Source organism: Coregonus clupeaformis, chromosome 11 (genome assembly GCF_020615455.1).
Source record: "Coregonus clupeaformis isolate EN_2021a chromosome 11, ASM2061545v1, whole genome shotgun sequence".
NCBI lineage: Eukaryota > Metazoa > Chordata > Actinopteri > Salmoniformes > Salmonidae > Coregonus > Coregonus clupeaformis.
The window spans coordinates 51,176,528-51,202,286 of NC_059202.1; the positions used below are offsets into that span (position 1 = coordinate 51,176,528).

Sequence of the window (25,759 nt, forward strand, 5' to 3'; positions counted from 1 at the left end):
TTTCAAATTGATAACCGCTATTGATAAGAGCTAGGCAAATGAGTAAGCTGTTTTGGATAAGGGGATTGTAAATATAAATTACAATCGTTTCTGATCTATTTTACCTTATGATCGCAGGAGACAAATGTGAAACCAGTCATATGGCAGCAAACTGAAGAAAATCAACATGTCACCTTTTCCACAGTGGAGTTTATAAAATGCTAGCCTTATATTCAGGGATGAAATTTGGAGACCCAAGCTATAGGCTTCTGTATTCAAGAGCAAATTACAGTATAGCGCCAAACCTACAGAGTTGATTTATGATTTATTTTAATTATATGCCCGGACTTTGCATTGAATTTTTTACAATTTGTATCATGTTAAATATTAGCCACTATTGGTAGGCACTGTCAGTTATACCTACATACATTTATACTAAACCAAAATATGAACACAACGTGTAAAGTGTTGGTTTCATGAGCTGAAATAAAAGATCTCAGAAATGTTTCCAACGCACAAAAAGCTTATTTCTCTAAACTTTTGTACACAAATTTGTTTACATCCCTGTTAGTGAACATTTCTCCTTTGCCAAGATAATCCATCCACCTGACAGGTGTGGCATATAAAGAAGCTGATTAAACAGCATGATCATGGTGCACCTTGTGCTGGGGACAATAAAAGGCTACTCTAAAATCTGCACTTTTGTCACACAACACCATTCCACAGATGTCTCAAGTTTTGATGGAGCGTGCAATTGGCATGCTGACTGCAGGAATGTCCACCAAGAGCCGTTGCCAGAGAATTTAATGTTAATTTCTCTACCATAAGCCGCCTCCAATGTCGTTTTACAGAGAATTTGGCAGTATGTCCTACCGGCCTCACAACCACAGACCACGTGTAACCAGGCCAGCACAGGACCTCCACATCCGGCTTCTTCACCTGCGGGATTGTCTGAGACCAGCCACCCGGAAAGCTGATGAAACTGTGGGTTTGCAAAACCGAATAATTTCTGCAAAAACTGTCAGAAACCGTCTCAGGGAAGCTGATCTTCGTGCTCATCGTCCTCACCAGGATCTTGACCTTTCTGCAGTTCAGAGTCGTAACCGACTTCAGTGGGCAAATGCTCACCTTCGATGGCCACTGGCACGCTGGAGAAGGATGAATCCCAGTTTCAACTGTACCGGGCAGATGGCAGACCGCTTATGTACTCGTGTGGGTGAGCGGTTTGCTGATGTCAATGTTGTGAACAGAGTGCCCCATGGTGGCAATATGGTTTGGGCAGGCATAAGCCACAGAGATACCGTGACGAGATCCTGAGGCCCATTGTCGTGCCATTCCTCTACCACCATCACCTCATGTTACAGCACCAATTGGTAGATTTAAAAATACTCTGATCTTATATATTATTTAGGGTTAGGAAAGTATTTATGAATATTACAAAAATATTTGGAGAGCCTTTACAGACTAAATATATTGTAAAATCAAAAAATACAGTGGTTTGATTAATCCTGAAAGTTGCCATATTCAATTGCTCAATCCATGAAATATACCAGTAGGTGCTAATATGTATCTACTGGTATAGTGTGGCCATCTTTGAATGCATCAAGGTGAGAAAAGTGTACAATATGGGTTGAACGGTAGTCTATAAATCTACCCTAATAATCCTAATCATGGACAATGGTCCAGTCGTCGTGAACCATGCGCCAAGCTCCAGGTTTAAACTGCTACGAATGGTCTGCGTTCCATAAAGATTCAAATAGGTTACATGTCCCAAATTATTGCAGAACTTGTAACACGTTAGCTTAATATGATCACCTATTTCTAGAAATCCTCTGGAACAACCACACGAATTTGACAGAGGAAAGAAAGGTAAACTAACGATGTAATGAAATGATGCCAAATGTAAGGAAACTAACACTAAAGTGACAGCTATACGCTGAACAAAAATATAAATGCAACATGTAACAAATTCAAAGATTTTACTGAGTTACAGTTCATATAAGGAAATCAGTAAATTGAAATAAATCCATTAGGCCCTAATCTATGGATTTCACAACTTGGAATACAGATATGTATCTGTTGGTCACAGATACCTTTAAAAAAAGCTAGGGACGAGGATCAGAAAACCAGTCAGTATCTGGTGTGACCACCATTTGTCTCATGCAACACGATACATCTCCTTCGCATAGAGTTTATTGTGGCCTGAGGAATGTTGTCCCACTCCTCTCCAATGGCTATGGGAAGTTGCTGGATATTGTCAGGAACTGCAACACGCTGTCATACACAACGATCCAGAGCATCCCAAACATGCTCAATGGGTGACATATCTGGTGAGTATGCAGGTCATGGAAGAACTGGGACATGTTCAGCTTCAAGGAGCTGTGTACAGATCTTTGCAACATGGGGCCGTGCAGTATCATGCTGACAACATGAGGTGATGGCAGCGGATGAATGGCACGACAATGGGCCTCAGGATCTCGTCACAGTATCTCTGTGCATTCAAATTGACATAGATAAAATACAATTGTGTTCATTTTCCGTAGCTTATGCCTGCCCATACCATAACCTCACCACAACCATGGGGCACTCTGTTCACAACGTTGACATCAGCAAACCTCTCACCCACACGACACCATACACGATGTCTGCCATCTGCCCGGCAAAGTTGAAACCGTGATTCATCTGTGAAGAGCACACTTCTCCAGCGTGCCTGTGGCCACCAAAGGTTAGCATTTACCCACTGAAGTCCGTTACAACGCCGAACTGCAGTCAGGTCAAGACCCTGGTGAGGACGATGAGCACGCAGATGAGCTTCCCTGAGACGGTTTCTGACAGTTTGTGCAGAAATTATTCAGTTGTGCAAACCTACAGTTTTATCAGCTGTCCGGGTGGCAGGTCCCAGATGATCCCACAGGTGAAGAAGCCGGATGTGGAGGTCCTGGGCTGGCATGGTTACACATGGTCTGTGGTTATGAGGCTGGTTGGATGTGCTGGCAAATTCTCTAAAATGACATTGGAGGCGGCTTATGGTAGAAACATTTACATTCAATTCTCTGGTAAGAGCTCTGGTGGACATTCCTGCAGTCAGCATGCCAATTGCACGCTCCATCAAAACTTGAGACATATGTGGCATTATGTTGTGTGACAAAACTGCACATTTTAGAGTCTCCCTAGCACAAGGTGCACCTGTGTAATGATCATGCTGTTTAATCAGCTTCTTTATATGCCACACCTGTCAGGTGGATGGATTATCTTGGCAAATGAGAAATTCTCACTAACAGGGATGTAAACAAATGTGTACACTACATTTGAGAGAAATAAGCTTTTTGTGTGTATGGAACATTTCTGGGATCTTTTATTTCAGCTCATGAAACATGGGACCAACACTTAACATTTTTCTTTACCATCGGGTTCTTGGTCACCTCCCTGACCAAGGCCCTTCTCCCCCGATTGCTCAGGCCGGGTGGCCAGCTCCAGGAAGAGTCTTGGTGGTTTCAAACTTCTTCCATTTAAGAATGATGGAGGCCACTGTGTTCTTGGGGACCTTCAATGCTGCAGACATTTTTTGGTACCCTTCCCCAGATCTGTGCCGCGACACAATCCTGTCTTGGAGCTCTACGGACAATTCCTTCGACCTCCTGGCTTGGTTTTTGCTCTGACATGCACTGTCAACTGTGGGACCTTATATAGACAGGTGTGTGCCTTTCCAAACCATGTCCAATCAATTGAATTTACGACAGGTGGACTCCAATCAAGTTGTAGAAACATCTCAAGGATGATCAATGGAAACAGGATGCACTGAGCTCAATTGCGTGTATCATAGCAAAGGGTCTGAATACTTATGTAAATAAGGTATTTGTTTTTTATTTTTAATAAATTAGCAAATATTTCTAAAAGGCTGTTTTCGCTTTGTCATTATGGGGTAATATGTGTAGATTGATGAGACATATATTGTTTTATCCATTTTAGAACGCTGCAATGTAACAAAATGTGGAAAAAGTCAAGGGGTCTGAATACTTTCCGAAGGCACTGTAATTCACCGGAGAAAGCTTCCGAGAGAGCGAGCAGTGCCCCTCTCTCTATATGTAGCCCATGTATCTGATGCTGTCTGGACAGAAATAGTATGACATGCCATACTCTTTTGGTCCAGACAGCATCAGATACATGATCTACACATAGTGAGACAGAGGGGCGCTGTTTCGCTCGCTCGGATGCTTTAACGGAGATTGACGCGTCTTTCTGTCCGTGCGCATCTCGTTCAAATAAATGATCAGTATGTCAATATTTTATTTAGAAAGTCAAGGAGGTACGGTAGGGCGGTCCAGGCCCCCTAAAGCCCGCCCATAATGCCGGCAGGACTTCCGTTGTCTAATTTTCCCGAATAAAATATCCACTTTTCACAAAGTTCAGACCACAAAACAGGGCAACAATGTGATTATACAGATATACTAATCACTATATTTCACATTGTTCGTCTGCATAATTTAAATCGAACATTAATTTGCATAAGACAAAGTCCACTTAATTAATAGTTATTGCGCTAGTATCCTATGGTGACAATGACATCTATAGTGCCACCAACTGATCTGGTGCAGCCATCTAAGGTTGCAGTGACTTTATATTCACACAGCTTCTAAAGTTTACATACCAAATTCCATGGCCCCATATCCATCGGTTCATTTCCTATAGCCCTGGTGTGACATGGTTCCATCTAGTGGTGTAGCGTGGCCGATTTCAATGCTGCAACTTATAATTCACAAATTCATTAGAAGCTAATTAATCGAGTCTATATACCAAATCTGGAGTTAATCTGATTTAAGAATAAGATTTATTTTTTAAATGTGCATTAGCATATGTGCATCTATAGGTACAGTGCGGCCAAATTTGAGTGGGGAGGGGAAAACTGAAAACCAGCTGTTATTGGCAGTGAGGTTTGGAACTCTCTTATTGGTATATTAACTAATTTACCGCCTGGTGATGTCACCAGGCAGGCCAAAACTCCATCCCCCTCAAAACAGGCTGAAATTTCAGGCAGTCTTTACAAACAGCTCTTACACTAAAAGGGCATTATCATCATTTTCACTGTATTATTCCAACCTCAGAGTGGAAATCTATATAAAACACAGGAAAATCATGTTTTTTCCCTCTCCACACTCAGACCACTCCCAGAGTCGTAGCAAAATTCTTGCTTGAGAAATTGCTCTTTGCTAAGAAGCAATTGTGTTTCTTTTTGACAGTTTTAATTGAAAACAATCACAGTAAGTTACTTAATTGTACACTGAAATGATTTGATATTAAGAAAAACAGCTGCATTGGACCTTTAATAGTATCCTTTTTTTTGAAGGTATCAATGCCAAACTGAACATGGTTCATCATGGTAATGTCTTTGATGACCATAAAAAGTTTTAAGTTGATAGGCCACTGTGGAGTGGATTTACAAAGGATTTAAATGGGCAAGTAAAATCTAATTTCCTCATGTATCAATAACTCAGACATCTCTTATTCAATCCCTTAGCTTTTCTCAAACTAAATTGAGATGTACCATGGGCCTACATACCTAATTTGGTGTTATTTGGAAGAAGTTTTTCAACGGTTTTCAAAAATGTCCAAGATGGAGGAAAATCTATCCTGACAGACCTTATTATGGGTCCTTGAGTTTCAAGTCTCTACGTGAAACGGGGTGACAGATATGAGCATTTAAGTGAGACTGCTTATAACAGTGCCCCCTATAGGCCAATCTCTGCCATTATTTTTGACCAAGTCATGGTCTCTAGTTTGTGTGCCAAATTAGAAAAAAAGTTACCAATCTATGCTTGAATTATTTATTAAGTCAAGGAAAAAATTATTCATAGAATAAAAATAGGTTTCACAGCTTTGCTGTTAGCCCCTAATAAGTGATTAGTAGGTCTGCAGGTCTGAATAATCTATGTTATGATTGATCATTACTTTGAACCAAGGGCGATATTGTGGTGTAGACCGTTTAAAAAAAGCTTGTCATTTCCACCTAAGGAGGATGAGCTGCCAATCAGCGGTCTACTCCCATAAATATATTTAATGACTGGTGTACGCCCACACCATTCCAACATAGAAAAGCTGCTTTTAACATACTTAATTACCATTTTTTTGGAAGGAAAACTGAATTATTTTTCATAGAAATCTGGAAACACTGGACAGTTACTTTAAACACAGTTGACCAGCAGCAAGGGATGAAATAATGTCTCAAGACATTGTGTAGCAGCAGGTGACAGTGGACACACTACAGCATTATGTACATCATTGTCATTAATTGTAACACTGGAATGAGATGGTTGCACTGAGGATGCAGCAGGACTCAAAGCAAGCAAGCATGTGTAAAAACCAAAGTCTAAAAAAGTCAAGCGGATCACGGAAAAGCCACAACTTTGTTGACTTAAAAGTAAGGCTGAACGATTTTGGAAAATAATCTAATTGCGATTTTTTGCCCCCAATATTGCGATTGCGATTTAATATGCGATTTAATTTATTTATCCTTTTTCCCCTACAAAACATAATGAATGATTTAAATATGACCAACACAATAGTATATACATTTAGTGTGAAATGTTCTTTCCCATAGGCTGGGTCTATTTGTTAGAATTAAATTCAAACATGTATGACTTGAAATAAATGACATTTTTATTGAACTGCTCATTACAGAAACATCTGTGGCTTTGCCACTGTGCATTTAAATAATTTAAACAAAGGCATGAACTTTGTAAACACTGTGTGCAAAAGGTACAGTCTTAAGAAAAAAATAATTTTAAATTGTATGTATCTTACTGCTCCCAAGTCAGTAACATTTCACACAACTGAAACAAGGAATTTGCTTTGAAAATATTTTGTAAAATCAAAGTAAATAAAGTTATAAATAAAAAATGAGAAATGCACTTTTAATTTAGACAAACTATTTTTTATAAACGATTTGAATATTATAATATAAAATAGATGAGCCTCACTTATCTCAAGTACACAACAATAACACACCACACAGACTAAAGTTCACTACGAGTATGGCACTGCCAGCCATACTTATCCAACAGTTCTGTTCTCAGTGGCTCACAGGTTTTTTGCTAAGAAAACCAGAATATTGACTTTTTCTGGCTTCAAGGATGAGCGAGTGCAAGTCACAATATTCCCTCCTGTGCTAAAAAGACGCTCTGAGGGAGCGCTTGTAGCAGGTACACAAAGATACTTGCGTGCCATGGTGCACAACTGTGGGTAGCTGATCTTGTGCACCCTCCACCAAGCCAATGGATCATCTTCTCCATCAATGGTAGGAGTCATCAGGTAATTGTTTATCTCTGCCTCTGCGACATCTTCAAGATTTACAGGCAAAGAAGGAGAGGCTGAACTGGTCTTGAAAAAAACTGCCAAGAGACCTCTTCGTCTTTTCCCCCAAGGACTGTGCACTTTGAGGCATCTGAACAGTTTCAGTACGAGACCTCTTCTCCTATTAGATGAAAACAACAGCCATTAGTTTTCCAGTTAGATTTTACAGAAAATTTTTGTTTTTGTGAAATACATAATTATTTACCCAATGATATGTACGTTGTGCCAAGTCTACTATCTCTGTCTTCAGACGAGTCTTGATAGCAGGGATGTTGTCTGTACTGATGTACTGTATTTTGAACCTAGGGTCCAGGAAACAGGCAACATCCAAAAGCTCCTGGATGTTTGGGTCTCCATATTTGTTATTGAGGTATGCTAGGACTTTGGTTTTTATTGATTTAGTCAGGTCAGTGTCCTCAGCATCTTCAGCCAGGACTGATGTGGCAAAAAGGTGGAGAACTGGCTTGAGGTAGGAGATGCTTACATACTCCTCTCCAGAAAGAGCATCAGTAAACTCCAGTAGAGGATGCAGTGCCTTGTGAATCGACTCCAACACGTCAATATCCTGCCAGGTTGGGATAAGGGAGCGTGCATATCGATCTCCAGACAATACCTGAGAAATGGCTTTGGCCTGTTCAAGCACTCTGGCAATCATCATTTCTTTAGAACCCCATCTTGTTGGGCACTCCGTTATGAGGTTGTGCTCAGGGAGTTTGAGCTCTCTCTGTGCCTCCGTCAGGGCTGCTTTCTTCTTCCAACTGTGGGAAAAGTGCCCCACCAGCTTCCTGCACAGTGCTGTTGCCCTTGACACTCTGTCATCTTTGAGTGCATTTTCTAAAAGAAATAAAAAGTAGTGTATTACACACAATTTGAGTTTTGATACAAGGCTCTCACTATTACACACTCAAATTAGCTGTAATTCTGAAATACACACATCCACAACACATCCTCTCTCTCTCTCAATTCAAAGGGTCTTTATTTGCATGTCAATTCTCTCTCTCTTTCTCTCTCTCTCTCTCTCATAAACACTAAAAAAACATGTAAAAAACAAAAACAAGAAAAGAAAAAAAAATGCAGGTGGGCATTCCACCACAGACAGACATATGATATAAGCAAGTAAAATGAATTTACATATTAGAAAAGGAGTGGAAGTATGAATTTATTTAATCCCATCCGATTTATATAATATCATTTATATATATTTGTATATTCAGCTTTACTAATCGACGCATCTCTCTCTCTCGCACTCGCGCACACACACACACACACACACACACACACACGATAATTTACCAATGGCAAGATGTAATCTGTGGCCAAAACATTGGAGCCTCGTCCATTCATTAAGCCGCGCAGCAAGCACCATATTCGACGCGTTGTCCGTCGTGATGCAGACGTGATTCTCCTCGTGGAGATCCCAGCTGACAAGCCCTTCTCTCAGGCCGGCTGCAATATTTTCCCCTGTGTGATCGTCTGGGAAGTAGGTAGTTTGTAGGCAGCGAGCTCGGAGGTTGAAATCTTCATCAATAAAATGGACTTTAAGACTCTGGTACTTTTCAGCTGTGCGGCTTGACCACATATCAGTAGTGCTAGCAAAAAACTCCACCGTTTTAAGTTCCGCGGCGACTTTCTCTTTGCACTTTTTGTACAGCTCCGGTATGGCAGTCTGACTGAAGTATGTGCGGGAGGGTATACTGTAACGTTTATCAAGCGTATGTATTAATGCCATGAACCCAGGCTTGGTCACCGTGCTGAGAGGCATCATATCTTTGGCTATGAACTCGGTTATTGTCCGAGTGATTTCTCCGTGCCGTTTTGAATTACGTTCATACGGAGTGACACTTTCGAACATTTCTGTCAGTGATCCCTGTCTTGAGGTATTTGGCTTGTCTCGCGCACTGATGCTCGGCATTTTGGTCATACAACTGTCATGCATTGATTTGTGGTATTTTTTTAAGTGCTGAAACAGGTTTGTAGTGTTACCCCGTGAAGTAGCAATCGGAGCACGGCATGCTCTGCACAACACCTGATGCTGCTCAGCATCTTCTTTTTTAAAACCAAAATAGTTCCACACCACCGACGTGCTGTTCCTCTTCGATATTAAAGTATCAGCTGTGTCAGTTTCTGACTGTTCCGTCGAGCAAGAGGCCATTGCGCTGGACAGCATGAAAAGTCGCGTCACGTGACCACCTCAAATCGCGCACGTTGCGATTAGAAAATCGCGTTCAGTCAAATCGCGATATTATCGCGAATGCAATTAATCGTTCAGCCCTACTTAAAAGCCTATAGTTGTGATATTCAATCGAATAGGCTACATTTTGGAAGCCTTCCGACTCGCGATGGCCGGGTGTTCGAGCTAATGCGCGTCACAACGTGTTTTGAGGAAAAAGGTCATGAACTCTGAACCTGCAGCAAACGACAGAAAAAGAACATTAATTTATGACCTATACAACACACAATCCGAGTAAAAAAAAGCACAGTAGGTAAAACAACTGGATTGTGCGTGAAAAGCTGCCATGAAACAACGCGTTGGTCAACTCTCATGCATCACCCAAGGAAGAATACATTTGCCAAGCCAGCAGCAGCCCGAGGGGAAGCTGCCATTAGCTAACGTAGCTAGTTCGTAGGCTTAACTAACGATTCCGGACCAAGAGTGCACCAAAACCGGCAAGTAAGGAGATTATCAAAACCATACGGAAACCGTTATTTGGCACTAAACGACATTGTGTAGTTAGCTAAATCAAACAATAAATCGATATTCGTGTGCCAGTTATTAGCTAAAACGTGTTCGCTAGCTGTGTGAATCCTGTATGAGAATGCTAACAAATTACCTAGCGCGAAGAAATTGGTTCGATTTCCGGAGTTGATGTTTAAATATGAACACCTAGTTGGTTTGTATTGTATCAACAACAAATTGAAACGGTTCCAAATTGATTTAATTGCTAGCTACATTTGTGCGTTCTGATTCCTTGTTGTCAAACGCGAAGTCCCGCCACTCGCTTGCTGCGTTTTCGTATGGGCCTTGAACCCTAGCGCGCTTTAACCCTTCAATGTTGACCTTTCACCCACAGGAAAAGAAATACCTTTATCTTCCGTATCGACTTCATATAGTTAGTTACTAGACCAGAGCGTGTTTGTTGTGCTTACAATCATGGCTATTAATGTAAGGCTAGTTCACTAACTACATTTTGTGTGATATTTCTCAGCTTGGTGAAGACTGCTGAAGCTAGCTAACAAGAATGCTAGGCCGTGCAATACTACCACGGTGTGCGCAATAGATAGTTAGCTAGTCAGCTAACATGTAATGTAAATTCCGAGTTGCTCAACCACTACTCTCACGAAGTTAAGTCAAAACAAAAGTAGGCTATACAACATTGACTAACTATCCTGTTTGCTCACATTAGTAGCAGTTAACGACCTAGCTAGATTCCTGCATAGGACCTGTGCCCAGGCTGGGCTGCCATTTCAAAACATGTTGCTTGCTAGCTAGTAAAACTGACCCATATTCACAAACAAATGTAACGTTATTATTGTAGGCAGGGAAAACCCGTTTTGGTGATTTCTGTTATCAAAATAAATAAATCACTGCATGTTTTGGACTCGTTTGTACCCGATTAAGTACAATGCCATTGGAAATTAATGTTGAATGTATATATCAAAAATGTAAGTTGAAAATTATGCTGTCGCTGCTTCCTGTTGACAAGACATTTGGATAAATAGCCAAACATGCTGACCACATTGCGTGCGTTGCAAAATAAATGTACATATACATTTATTAGTCCCCTGTAGCTCAGTTGGTAGAGCATGGCGCTTGCAACGTCAGGGTTGTGTGTTCGTTTCCCACGGGGGGCCAGTATGAAAATGAATGCACTCACTAACTGTAAGTCGCTCTGGATAAGAGCGTCTGCTAAATGACTAAAATGTTATTCAATCATTGCACCCACACTGTTCGCTCGCGTATGCGGAACCAGGCGCTAAAATAGAACTTCGTTCTGTTTTTGACGCGCTGCAAGTCCCGCCTCTCCCATCTCCTCATTGGTTTTTAGGAGCATATTCCCACGTGGGTGATTGAAAGATGAACTGAGGTCCACACTCCAGTCCAGTTGGTGGTGGTAATGCACCTTAAAATTGGTTGCCAACCGCCATATAAAGTCCAAAGAAGAATCCTGAAGGAGGAGAGATTACTAGAAGCGAACTCGGTTTACCCTTTTATCTGTGGATTAATTGTTGGAGTAGAGGACCTTGTGCATTTCAGGTAAAATAACAACCCAATGTTTATATCCCAGGACAAATTGGCTAGCAACAGCAAGCTAGCAAGCTAAATTGCCATAAATGTTTAATGCTTTTCGACCTGTCCCCAAATTAATATAGTTGGTTCAGAGTTCGTTTTGATATTTCAACCTGCATGTCCTGATCGGGTCTGGTGTGGGTAAAGAAAATCAACATTCGCGCGATGGCGCACGTGCGGTCTGGTCAGCATGTAATGTCAAAACAGCAGTTTTAAACTGTCCAAATCTATGACCAACATGCAGAAACAGTTTGTGATAGATTTCATGTTTCAATATATCTATACGTACATGTGCCACAATAGTAATCATATTACTTGTGTGTGTATATATATATATATATATATATATATTTAACAAGCACATTATAAACCGCACACACACCAAAAAATCTGTTGTTTTGACAAGTGGCAATAAATCACTCATCAATATGTGCTGTTGAAACTACCACAACTCAAAAAACACACGGACCTGGAGGTATTTTTTATATCACTGGTTAGAGGACAACCTGCAGAACACAGTCATCTACATTTTGATTCAATTGGGTCGCCAACGCGGTAGGCTAAGTGTAACGCAACACTTCTTTTGTTAATCACTTCTATTGATATGATGTTGAAATCAATAGAACAGGGGGCAAACGTTTGGGGTGTAGCGCTGTTTAAACTAGCACTATTCAAAGGCGACACGGAAACTTGGAATATCCTATACATGGTTGTTTAGATGAGACCTTTTTTTATCTATACTGAAAAGAAAAGAAACGCAACGTGCAACAATTTCAAAGATTTTACTGAGTTACAGTTCATGTAAGCAAATCAGTAAATTGAAATAAATTCATTAGGCCCTCATCTATGGATTTCACATGACTGGGAATACAGATATGCATCTGTTGGTCAGAGATACCTTTAAAAAAAAAAGGTAGGGGCGTGGATCAGAGAACCAGTCAGTATCTGTCTGACCACCATTTTCCTCATGCATCGTGACCCATCTCCTTCCCATAGAGTTGATCAGGCTGTTGATTGTGGCCTGTGGAATGTTGTCCCACTCTTCAATGGCTGTGCAAAGTTGTTGGATATTGGCAGGAACTGGAACATGCTGTCATACACGTCGATCCAGAGCATCCCAAACATGCTCAATGGGTGGCATGTCTGGTGAGTATGCAGGCCATGGAAGAACTAGGGCAGTTTTAGCTTCCAGCGATTGTGTACAGATCCTTGCAACATGGGACCGTGCATTATCATACTGAAAAATGAGGTGATGGAGGCGGATGAATGGCACGAAAATGGGCCTCAGGATCGCGTCACAGTATCTCTGAATTCAAATTGTCATAGATAAAATGCAATTGTGTTTGTTGTCCGTAGCTTATGCCTGCCCATACCATAACCCCATCGCCACCATGGGGCACTCTGTTCACAATGTTGACATCAGTAAACCGCTCGCCCACAAAATGCCATACACGTGGTCTGCAGTTGTGAGGTCGGTTGGACGTACTGCCAAATTCTCTAAAACGACGTTGGAGGCGGCTAATGGTAAAGTAATGAACATTACATTCTCTGGCAACAGCTCTTGGTGGATATTCCTGCAGTCAGCATGCCAATTGCATGCTCCCTCAAAACCTGAAACATCTGTGGCATTGTGTGGGTGACAACTGCACATTTTAGAGTGGCCTTTTATTGTCCCCAGCACAAGGTGCACCTGTGTAATGATCATGCTGTTTAATCCGCTTCTTGATATGCCACACCTGTCAGGTGGATGGATCATCTTGGCAAATGAGAAATGCTGACTTACAGGGATGTTAACAAATGTGTGCACAACATTTTAGAGAAACAAGCTTTTTGTGCGTATGGAACATTTCTGGGATCTTTTATTTCAGCTCATGAAACATGGGACCAAGAATTTATATTTTTGTTCAGTGTCTATATTGGAGTGTATGATGTTGATTTCGGGAGGCTGACATCACGAAAAGGGAACAAGCCACTTTTTCTGATAGTTAACTTCAAAGAATCATGACGCGGCATAGGATATTAACAGTGACAATGGTTGGCTGCTACTTAAGTTTGACTGTCAAATCCATGTATTGGTTTTGTAATGCCTTTTTTTTGTGCAACTTTTTCTTCATAGTTGCACACCTCATGTAGCCTGGCCTATATGTTGATAAGGTTTGTATCACAACTAAAGTGGCCAAATAAAATTAAGCACATTAATCCGCTTTACAACCGGTGTAGAGTTTGCGTTTAAAGTTTGGGGAAGGACATTTTTACCACAAAATCGCACCTTTATATCATAATCGCATTTGCGGTCACTTTTGAGAACAGTGTTTGCTAATTGATTGCATTTTGGAACATTCACACTTATAGCCTAGTGCCGTGTGCGCATTGCTGGTCTTATAATGTGAAGAATAGCCTAATAGTTTATCAACATTTTAAGCTAAACGTTCTGATCTGTTTTATAATAATAATAATAATATTTTATTTTATTAGCCTCATTGCTTTTAAACGTTTTTTTGATGCAAGTGGTTATATTAATTTGGGATCTATCGCATCCCACAAGTTGACCAGTAGAATAGGTAGTAGATTGTCATAGTCTAGTGCTTTTGCTGTTCGTTAGGCCTACTCATCTTGTTGGCTGACGAAAAGTAAATGTGTACAGTTCTAACATATTTAATATGCGCCTCGGAATTAGATAAGGGCGCTTGCCGTTGCGTCCCTGATGTGTCAGTCTTCACTTGTAGCCTACTCCGGAGCTGAGATGCCCGTGAGAAGGACCCGATCATGTGACTGGCATTGGCTAATCAAAATTGAGATATCTGATAGAGCCATGTGAGTGCGAGGTGCTTCGGAGAATGGTGATTGGCAGCTGGGCGAAGGGAATTATAATTATTATATTCAGCCCAAGGGCTTAACGGCCACTTTGGCTGCAAAAGGCATGGATTTTTTATGGGGCATTACGGATGCCGCCGTGAAATTCGAGGCCTGGTGAAATATTATCAAGTGCTTGTCAAATTGAATGAGAGACTGATGAAGGGTGTCAAGTCTGCCTTTCATGTGACTTTTTCCCCCAACTCATCTATAGTCGCATCATGCAGCCTTAGAATGTATTAAAAATCATAACACATAGCCCAACATTTGTATCACAACTGAAGTTGCATAAATAACTCTAAATTAAGCATATAGGAGGACTTGTTTCTTTGATAACCGCTCAACACAGAAAAGCCACGTGCGCACTCCCTCGGAAATCGTTTGGAGAAAATATCCTTTCTATTTTATTTATCTGTGTTTTAATTGTGTTCTTCATACTGTAATATCAAATAATACCACGAAATTCTAAGAAAATCTTGTACGCTAAATGAACTAGTGTAGCCCACAGCCATATTGCATAGCCAGATCAGGGCCTAACATAAGGACAACTCAGAGTATGCTATTCTGTTCTTCTGAAATAGACTACATTTCCTTCATATCATGTTTCTTTAGACCTGTCTAAAATAAATAATGGATTTATTGGCTATATTACATGGATTTATTATACTTTTTTTAAAATGTAGATATTCTAAAGGTATGCATCAGTGGCTTGTAGGCTATGTTTGGAAGCCAAGAGCTGCTAAACACGTGCGAGCGGTTTGGATGAAATGATTGAATAACATGTATGTGTACATTTATTTTGCAACACTCGCGTACGCTACGTGGCTGGTTTGGTCTGTATGTAAGTCCTGCGCACCCCAGTGTGTGACAAAATCAATGGTACAACACCAAAGATATTCATATTTTTTAAGTAATTGATCTTATGTTATCGTGATGACTACACTTTTATTCTAACATCACCAATCTGAGGTAAAAAGGATGTGTAATCCCACTCAATTTTATGGGGTGAAAATGCAATCTTGTGTAAGGTAGTAACTCAAACGTTCCACATTAGGGAAATTAGCGCAATCTAAAGTAGTTTTATATGGAAAATAATTCAGCATGTCGATTTAAGCTGCTAGTATATGTTGCCCAACCACAAACCATTGCAACAATGACCATGTATTTCTCACTCATTTAACCATTTAGAGAGTAAAAAAATGCTCTCAAACTAAATTTTACTGGGCTCTCTTAACTAGAGCCTCCATAGACTGTGCAGCAGCCTGAACATTTGACGTTCATAAGTACTGCGTGTAATAATGTAGGCCTATGTTTGTCCTCATATTGTATAGACCTGTTACTGGCCCATCCTTTATGCCTAGGACCAACTATATTGTGTCTATTTCAGGATGTGGTCTTTCAAATCTTTTCGAAGCAAGCCAAAAAATTGTTTTTGCTATGATGTTAATAAGCCCATTTTCTACACATCTCACTGTCTGAGACCTTGTTCTGATGCAAATATGTTTATTATCGATTTTCAATGCATACCCAGTAACTGTGAAACATTCCTTCCTTCCTCCACAGTTTTGATGTGCCTCATGGGGCTTTGATGTGAGCAGCAGCAGAAGGAAACAGAATCAGCATCATGGACGGACAGACTCAGAGGATTCAGCTGGTGTCAGCTGATGGTGGCATGATGGGACACCGAATCCAGGTAATGTAACAGACCGGTCATTTCCTGACATGATACATGGCTGTGACATTCACGTCTCAGGTTATCTCTTACCCCCAAACTATAGGTCAAGGCTATTATTAGTCAACATCTGCATGACTAGTAGCTTCATATGACTTCAAGGTTAGAAAATAGCAGAACATAGCATCAGGGTTAGATTCCAGTGGAAAGGTACGGGACAGGACACTATTAACATGTTCATCTTCAGCATTTGATTATACCAAATAGAGCATATTGGCTTCAGACAGTATCCTAACCCAATATCATTTGGCTGTAGTATTTATGTTATTCTCATTTGACTTGATTCTTCTCCTTTCCTTCCAGATTGTGACAGACCAGTCCACGGGCCAGAAGATCCAGATCGTCACTGCATTGGAGCAGGGTTCTGGTGGGAAGCAGCAGTTTATCCTGGCTAACGCAGATTACTCCACGGCAGGCAAGGTAATCCTAGCCAAACAAGAGGCCTCGTCCCCGGGCAAGGTGATCCTGGCGGCCCCAGACGGTTCAGGGGTCAACCAGCTGCTGTTTGCCTCCCCTGACCTGGCCGGCCAGCAGATCCAGGTAGAGGCCGCGGCCAGCACCACCAATATTCTAGTCTCTTACTACCGTCTACTCAGAATATTGCTATCCGCAATATTCTGGTTCCCCAAGCACAGATTAAAGCTACGATCTGGGAATAGTTTTTCAGCAAAACAGCCGCCCTGCCATTTGTTTTTGTATACAGCTGAGGGTTAGGGAAATGTAACCCCTCTCAAATTCATATTAGACAGTGCTCTATATGCAAGGATTGACAGTCCATTTAGTCCAGTACTATGCTTAATCTGTGAGGGAAACAGGCCCCTAAAAGTACCTTTGACACTTGATATGAATGCCTCTTTTGCTTTTTGTGTGCGTTGTATTTCCAGTTTGTGACGGAAGGGTCAGACCAGGCCCTTTCCAAGCCCGTGGTGGAGTACTGTGTGGTGTGTGGAGACAAGGCCTCAGGTAGGAATGACATGCACTTGAACTTGTGTACACACACCCTCTCTTCTTATTGTGTGACTGACCCCCCCCCCCCCCTCCTTGCCCAGGACGTCACTACGGGGCGGTGAGCTGTGAGGGCTGTAAGGGTTTCTTCAAGCGCAGCATCAGGAAGAACCTGGTTTATACATGCAGGGGGTCCGGAGAGTGTGTCATCAACAAGCACCACAGGAACCGCTGCCAGTACTGCAGACTGCAGCGCTGCATGGTCCTGGGAATGAAACAGGACTGTGAGTATCTGCCCCAATCACTTACTGACGTTCACGTAGGAATATATAATGTTAAACAAACATGCTTCTCTAACATGTTAATTAAGGAATGGTGTCAGTTTGTCAACATCTGCAATGTTCCACAATGCCCTGAGTTGCTTACTAGTCAGTATGTTTGAGGGGATCAGTTTGAGCAAAGTGGAGGTGCAGTATCGCTAATATTGATCACATAATGGCTGTTTACACAGCCACTCTAAGAACGCAAATCTGATTTAATTTCTATATCCAATATTTATTTCTGCCCACACTCACTGATGTAGCCTCTGAAGTAGCACACAGATGCAATGCTAATTTCCTGTCACTGTGATTTTTTGGGGGATGGTTGTCATGGTAACGGCATGTCATGTGCAAAAAATAAACTTCCGAGCAAAGAAATCTGATCTGAGCGTCCAGACAGAGGTTGCATATGGAGGATCGGTTTTGAATCAGATCCAGTAAAGCCTGTGTAAACGCAGCCATATGGAGGTGGTATGAATTGTAAATCAAAAGATCAGATTCCATGTGTTTTTTTTGTTGCTGTTTACACATTAGGAAAATATTAGAATGCAAATTAATTGGCGAAAGATCTGAATTTAGCTGCCTGTGTAAACACAGCCATAATGAGGAGTTATTTGGGATGGAAGGTGATTTGTAAATCACTGGTTCTGTGTAGTCCGACTGCAATGTAGTCGATCACAAAATGCACATAAGGTGGATTAGAGTTTCAACTGTTCTCTTCCTCTCTCTCAGCCGTTCAGTGTGAGAGGAAGCCGGTGGAGGTATCCAGAGAGAAGTCTATCAACTGTGCTGCGTCTACAGAGAAGATCTACATCAGGAAGAACCTGTGTAGTCCTCTGGCTGCCACGCCCACCTTCGTCACCGACAAGGAAACCGCCAGGTACTACAAGGAAACCGCCAGGTACTACAAGGAAACCGCAAGGTACTGCAGCTGGCTTAAGGGCCCCATCACATAGACCAATGCAGCATAAAATGATGAAACCAACTCTATGTATTTCATTGGGGAAGTTGGGTTGGAGTGGCGGAATATAGGTGCATGAGGTCACATCAAACATAGCCTCAAAAGGCACGGAGCGCATACTCCACCGTAAGCTCTGTGTGGGATGCGTTGCCAGTGTGTGTGAGCCCTAATTAATTAATTACCGTATTTTCCGCACTATAAGGCGCACCGGATTATAAGGCGCACCTTCAATGACTGGCTGATTTTAGAACTGTTTTCATATATAGGGCGCACCGGATTATAAGGCGCATAGAATAGAAGATAGTCAAACGATTGACTGGGGTTGCGTTATGCATCCACTAGATGGAGCTGTGCTAAAGGGAATGTCAACAAAACAGTCAGATAAAGTCAAACTTTATTGACATTTACATTTTACATTTGAGTCATTTAGCAGACGCTCTTATCCAGAGCGACTTACATTTAGTGCATACATTATTTTTTATACCCCCCGTGGGAATTGAACCCACAGCCCTGGTGTTGCAAACACCATGCTCTACCAACTGAGCTACATCCCTGCCGGCAATGCCCTCCCCTACCCTGGACGACGCCGGGCCAATTGTACGCCGCCCCATGGGTCTCCCGGTCGCGGCCAGCTACGACAGAGCCTGGATTAAGCGTTCTGACAACTCCGTTCTCTCCCATGGTAACGTTGTTCAAACGTTAATGTGCATATTAACAATATCTCCCAGCCTTGCTCACTCTTCTCCCAAACGTGGATGGGAACTTTTCCCTGATTCAGTAAACACGTAGTAAAAGAAACAGTCTGATACCACTAAATCAAACGTTAGTGCATAACTCAACATTGTTCAGTTACGTATAACACGTAAAGCTCACTTTTCCAGTTCATTCCCGTCCACGAATCCCTCAATTCTTCTTCTTCAGTGTCCGAATTGAACAGTTGGGCGACTACGGCATCCAACCTGCCCGGCTCCTCTCGTGCATTATCCGAGTCAGTGTCGCTGCTGTTGCCTGGCAGTTTAGAGATTATTCCTGCCTTCGTGAAAGCTTGGACCACAGTTGAGACTGATATATCAGCCCATTGATTCATTAATGTTGAATTCTCTCGCTGCTGCTCTATTCCCATATTCTACTGCGTGACCGACAGCCTTGAGCTTGAACTCTGCGTCGTAAGCGTGTCTCTTGAAAGCTGCCATTTTGGGGTCTTTATACACAGACAAGTGGTGTGGGACTGTGAGTAAGCACAGTACCAGTGTTTACTGACAACGGTAGCCGTAATGCTGCAAGCGGTGCGGCTTTGTAGTTTACCAGTCGTACTGAAACATTTCATTATTATTAAATTGTTTTTATTGGTTTTTCATACTGAAACATTTTGACAGAGCGCCTTGAGCGGTGTGTACAACCAGCATGGATCAACCAATTAACCAATTGATCCATATATAAGGCGCTCCGGATTATAAGGCGCACTGTCTTTTCTGGAGAAAATTAAAGGCTTTTAAGTGCGCCTTATAGTGCGGAAAATACGGTAATTGATGTTACTGATTGGCTGGAGAGTGGACACACCTGGGTTCCCAGGTAGAAATCAGTCCGTAGAGTCCACTCGGAGAGGAAGAGGTGAAGCGAGAGGGATAACTGGGTCCAAGATCGGTCTTCTCCAGCAGGTGACGGTTTCATTTTTCTCCGCTCACCAAGCAAGGAGTTTTTGTATGGAGGTCAAAAAGAAGGTCGAATTTGGTTAACAAGAAATGTAATTGCTTATTTGCTACGTGTGGCTTTTTATTTGATAAAATAGAAGTTCCGTAATTCTTAGGTTGTACTGATATAAGTAGGACACGTGACAACCCGGCAAAGTTTTTTTATTTTTATATCGGAGTTGTTCCTGTTTACGCGTATCTGCCCTCTCATTGGCTAGAATGGTCCCACCTGATCTTGCTTCCTCCCGACTACCCTCCATTTTTTAAATACATTTTATTTCATTGTTAAAGTGGCCACTTGAGAATCTGGTCAATATAATGGATAATCTGTGGTCCACTGGATTTATGCACCTCTGCACTTGTGGAATGAGAAGACTAACCACTGCTTCAGCAGTCTCAATCATTCATAATTGGACTCTCCTCCCCTTCATCTGCACTGATTGGACAAGATTTGATAGGTGAAAACAATATGGTGGAAGCTCAACATTGGCTGTGTTTAGACAGGTAGCCCAGTTCTGATCTTTCTTTCACTAATTAGTCTTTTGACCAATCAGATCAGCTCTGAAAAAGATCTGATGTGAACAGATCTGATGTGATTGGTCAAAAGACCAATTAGTGGAAAAAATATGCCTGTCTAAGCGCAGCCAAAATAGGCTAGCTTTCAACCTTTTTTCCAGATTAGTGCAGATGAAGAGGATGGTGAGGGTAAACCTTCGAGATCTCTGTGGGATTGGATGGTAGAATTGAAGTGTTGTTTGTGTTTGCAGGTCAACTAGTTTGCTGGAGTCGAGCATGCTCCTCAACATCCAGCAGCCATTCCCCAAGCTGGAGAACACCATCCTGGTCCCCACATCCCCTGAATCGGTTAGTAACTACAGCACTGGCGGGGGGGTGGGAGGGTGGGGGGGGGGGGGGGGGTGCACAATACAGAAATTATTATAATTTCATAGTTACATTTACATTTCAGTCATTTAGCAGAGCGACTTACAGTTAGTGAGTGCATACATTATTTGTTTATACTGGCCCCCTGTGGGAATCGAACCCACAACCCTGGCGTTGCAAACGCCATGCTCTACCAACTCCACCCATGGGGTACCACTCAAAAATAATAGTAAAAAAAAAAAAAGTACACATACAAAGCATTGATCACCATGATCATACCACAGAGCCAAAAAGTTACAAATGTAGTATGTAAAAAAAAAAAAATTTGTCCATCCAACCACCCACCTCCTGTAATTTATTTTCAATAAATTAGCAAAAATGTCTAAAAACATGTTTTCACTTTGTTATTATGGGGTATTGTGTGTGTAGATGGGTGAGAGAAAAAAAATATGTAACACATTTTGAATTCAGGCTGGAACACAACAAAATGTGGAATAAGTCAAGGGGTATGAATACTTTCTTGAGGCACAGTATAAGTGAAGACCATCTCTCCCAGGGCAATAGGAGACACCGTATTTCTATCTCTTTCTTATCTAAGGAAGGAAATATATCTATTTACAAATGATTACAATGGGAAAGGATTGGGACTCCATTAGTAGTTTCCATTTTTTCCATTATTAATAATGGTGCTGATTGTCCCTTGTACCCCTCCATAGAATGACCCGTGTCAGGGCGACCTGAGCACGCTGGCCAACGTGGTGACATCACTGGCTCACCTGAACAAGGCCCGGGAGATGAACGACATTACCGACGGCAATGACCTAATGGGTGTGGACGACCCCCTTAGCAACGGAGACAGCTCAATGACGGATCTCCAAGGAGATGAACAGACCGCCAGTGACATTACGCGGTGAGGAGATTTCTTATACAGGATTTTAAAGCTACATTCTGGAATTTGTTTTTCAGCAAAGTGGCATCGCCACCACTTATTTTGGTGTACAGTTGAGGGATAGGGCTAGGGAAATATAGCCCCTCTGAAATTCATAGACAGTTTTCTAGATACTTAGACTGACAAATACCCACATGATAGGTTAAAACATTTTGAAGCTAGACAAAATGTATTTGACCATTGAACAAATTCTCAGATCCCAGATTTGACATTTTTTTAACCCCCTAGAGTCGATTGACACACCGAATCGAGGTTACATAACAAAATAAAAACATAAATCCGTCAGTTTAAGATAAATGTTTTTTTGTATTGGATGCATCTCAATCCACCGCATCCGCCAGTGTCGCACTTCCACGTCTGCGGTGAAAGCTGGCAGAGCTAAAGTGGTGTTTGTCAGACCATGATGCATCCCGAAAATCGGTCTTCTCCCGTAAACATCTAGTGTCCGTACAGTTTGACCTACAAGGGGAGACTCCTACGAACACGATGGTGTTCTCCATTTTGCTCTACGATCCCCACAAGTGTCAGGAGACTCGTCTGAAGTCGGTACCGTCGATGTGCCAACTTCTGTTTGGTAGCGTCTGAACTGTTTGGGCTATAAACTAATGGGACCCCACTGTGGAAATGGAAGATTCTCACGAACACGATGGCGCTCCGTTTTGCTCTAGGACCACCACAAGTGTCACGGGACTCGTCTGAAGGTAACCGGTACCGGTTTTAAAAAACGAATGGAAGTATGAAGGTAGTTTTGTGCCTATGTTTATATTTTATTTTTACTTCTCCTAGATTTATTTTCTGACTGTTCTTTTTTGCCATTTCTGGATGTGTTACAGTGCCTTGCAAAATTATGCATCCCCCTTGCCGTTTTTCCTATTTTGTTGCATTACAACCTGTAATTTAAATGGATTTTTATTTGGATTTCATGTAATGGACATACACAAAATAGTCCAAATTGGTGAAGTGAAATGAAAAAAATTACTTGTTTAAAAACATTCTAAAAAATGTATAACGGAAAAGTGATGCGTGCATATGTATTCACCCCCTTTGCCCCTAAATAAGATCTGGTGCAACCAATTACCTAAGTCACATAATTAGTTAAAGTCCACCTGTGTGCAATCTAGGTGTCACATGATCTCAGTATGTGTGTATATACAGTAATCCCTCGTTTATCGCGGGGGTTACGTTCCGAAAATGACCCGCGATAAGTGAAATCCGCGAAATAGAAAACTTTTTTTTTTTTACAATTAGCAACTATTACATGTATACAAATACAGTGACTCACGTGTAGGCCGTTTCACTGCTCTTCAGACTGGGCCGCTGCATCCTGACTGCGCTCTGCAGTGTTCTCTTCTTCTGAAGCCCGCTGTGCAGGTGTGTTTGTTCGGGAGAAGAACATAGTGATAGGCAGCTGTTGTCGCTCTTTTTTCTTCTTTGCAAAAAGATCCTTTGTACACCGACATGCCACCATCGATTACGTTGGAGAACTGTAACGAACGGCTCATCAAAGGGTCCCATTCCTCAGCTACTCGCTTAAGTTCAGTGGCCATTCGCACCATGGTTGCTAAGCGACCAAGCGTTAGTCCTTCCTCCTCATCTCTCGTGTCCTCTTCTCCCTCTTCTCTTTCATCGTCGCTTTGTGGCTTTGTCATTTCTGCAAATGCGCTTGGAACTTTGTCAGCAGCACTTGCTGGGGGCCTGGCATCCTCTCCCACTGTGTCAGCAGCACTTGCTGAGGGCCCGGCATCCTCTCCCTCTTCCCCGTCACTGACAGCAAAGTTTTCATACAGCATTCTCTCTTTTGTGCAGATAACGTTTGTATCCAGGGTTATGTTTTTTTTCCTGCAGTCATTAGTCCACAGAGCTAATGCCGTCTCCATCCGTACCATGGTCTTGTTGCGGACAGTTACAACCCTTTTTGCATTCGTATTAAAATTGACTGCTGCTGTCGTCCTATGTTTTTTTCCTCCTTCTTTATGTAACGAACGGAAGATTCATTGATTCCGTAATGGCGAGCAACGGCTGCATAGCTTTTACCTTCCCTTAGCATGTCCAGAAGTTTAACTTTATCTGAGATAGGTAGCATCTTCCGCCGTTTGGGCCCATCCGCAGGTGCTTTTGTCGGTCCAGGCCGTTTCGTCGACATTATGGGTTTAGGAGATGTTCGAAATTACAAGATAATTTGGCCAACTTAATGTAAATTTGCCAAGCTGTTTTATGTACGTACACATAACTGCACGAGACGACAAAATGATAGCACAATTCGTAGCATGTTTTGATACAAGAAGCGGGAGTGAGTTTTTAGCGAATCAGAATGCAGAGCACAATGCACCAAAAAAAAAAAATGCATTATGAAAATCCGAAATAGCGAATCCGCGATAAGTGAACCGCGAAGTGGCGAGGGATCACTGTATACCTACCTACCTGTTCTGAAAGGCCCCAGAGTCTGCAACACCACTAAGCAAGGGGCACCACGAACCAAGCAGCACCATGAAGACCAAGGAGCTCTCCAAACAGGTCAGGGACAAAGTTGTGGAGAAGTACAGATCAGGGTTGGGTTATAAAAAAATATCAGAAACTTTGAACATCCCACGGAGCACCATTAAATCCATTATTAAAAAATGGAAAGATATGGCACCACAACAAACCTGCCACGAGAGGGCCGCCCACCAAAACTCACGGACCAAGCAAGAAGGGCATTCATCAAAGAGACCAAAGATAACCCTGAAGGAGCTGCAAAGCTCCACAGCAGAGATTGGAGTATCTGTCCATAGGACCACTTTTTAAGCCGTACACTCCACAGAGCTGGGCTTTACGGAAGAGTGGCCAGAAAAAAGCCATTGCGTCAAGAAAAAAATAAGCAAACACATTTGGTGTTCGCCAAAAGGCATGTGGGAGACTCCCCAAACATATGGAAGAAGGTACTCTGGTCAGATGAGACAAAAATTTAGCTTTTTGTCCATCAAGGAAAACGCTATGTCTGGCGCAAACCCAATACCTCTCATGATGGATGGCGCTAAATACAGGGAAATTCTTGAGGGAAACCTGTTTCAGTCTTCCAGAGATTTGAGACTGGGACGGAGGTTCACCTTCCAGCAGGACAATGACCCTAAGCATACTGCTAAAGCAACACTTAAGTGGTTTAAGGGGAAACATTTACATTTATTGGAATGGCCTAGTCAAAGCCGAGACCTCAATCCAATTGAGAATCTGTGGTATGACGTAAAGATTGCTGTACACCAGCGGAACCCATCCAACTTGAAGGTGCTGGAGCAGTTTTGCCTTAAAGAATGGGCAAACATCCCAGTGGCTAGATGTGCCAAGCTTATAGAGACATACCCCAAGAGACTTGCAGCTGTAATTGCTGCAAAAGGTGGCTCTACAAAGTATTGACTTTGGGCGGGTGAATAGTTATGCACGCTCACATTTTTTATTTTTTGGTCTTATTTCTTGTTTGTTTCACAATAAAAAAAATATTTTGCATCTTCAAAGTGGTAGGCATGTTGTGTAAATCAAATGATACAAACCCCCCAAAAATCCATTTTAATTCCAGGTTGTAAGGCAGCAAAATAGGAAAAATGCCAAGTGGGGTGAATACTTTCGCAAGCCACCGTATTCAATGTTTTTCTATGGGCTTCATCAGCTCAGCCAGGCAATTTATATACTAGATCTACACTGTAAAAAGCATCTAGACATTATCTCCCATTTCTTTTAGACTAGCGTTTGGTTTTCAACAGCGGAGATTTATAATTATCTTGCTGTGTGTCTCTCCGGCATTTCCAACATTGTTTCAATATTGAAATTCGATCCCCAGC

General features: G+C 41.9%; 2 protein-coding genes across 8 annotated transcripts in view; one reads left to right on the forward strand and one right to left on the reverse strand.

Moving 5' to 3' along the window:
* Positions 1 to 6,916: 6,916 nt before the first annotated feature.
* Positions 6,917 to 8,972, reverse strand: LOC121577381 (E3 SUMO-protein ligase ZBED1-like). The gene is made up of 3 exons (XM_041891137.2): positions 8,620 to 8,972; positions 7,532 to 8,160; positions 6,917 to 7,447 (listed from the first exon to the last, which is right to left on the reverse strand). The coding sequence occupies exons 1-3, from the start codon at positions 8,903 to 8,905 to the stop codon at positions 7,316 to 7,318; spliced, it is 1,047 nt and encodes a 348-aa protein (XP_041747071.2). The 5' UTR covers positions 8,906 to 8,972; the 3' UTR covers positions 6,917 to 7,315.
* A 344-nt stretch (positions 8,973 to 9,316) lies between these two features.
* The window catches only part of LOC121577085 (nuclear receptor subfamily 2 group C member 1-A-like), a 31,206-nt gene continuing 14,763 nt past the window's right edge, over positions 9,317 to 25,759 (forward strand). For 2 of the 7 annotated variants that reach the window (XM_041890848.2, XM_041890851.2), the window contains exons 1-8: positions 9,317 to 9,993; positions 16,031 to 16,160; positions 16,503 to 16,739; positions 17,084 to 17,162; positions 17,249 to 17,428; positions 18,197 to 18,386; positions 20,884 to 20,980; positions 21,715 to 21,908. In XM_041890848.2, coding sequence (XP_041746782.1) covers positions 16,092 to 16,160; positions 16,503 to 16,739; positions 17,084 to 17,162; positions 17,249 to 17,428; positions 18,197 to 18,386; positions 20,884 to 20,980; positions 21,715 to 21,908 — 1,046 coding nt within the window. In that variant the 5' untranslated portion in view covers positions 9,317 to 9,993; positions 16,031 to 16,091. Of the gene's footprint in view, positions 9,998 to 16,030; positions 16,161 to 16,502; positions 16,740 to 17,083; positions 17,163 to 17,248; positions 17,429 to 18,196; positions 18,387 to 20,883; positions 20,981 to 21,714; positions 21,909 to 25,759 lie in introns of all 7 variants that reach the window. The other 5 variants (XM_041890853.2, XM_041890854.2, XM_041890849.2 and 2 more) reach the window with 4 other exon arrangements.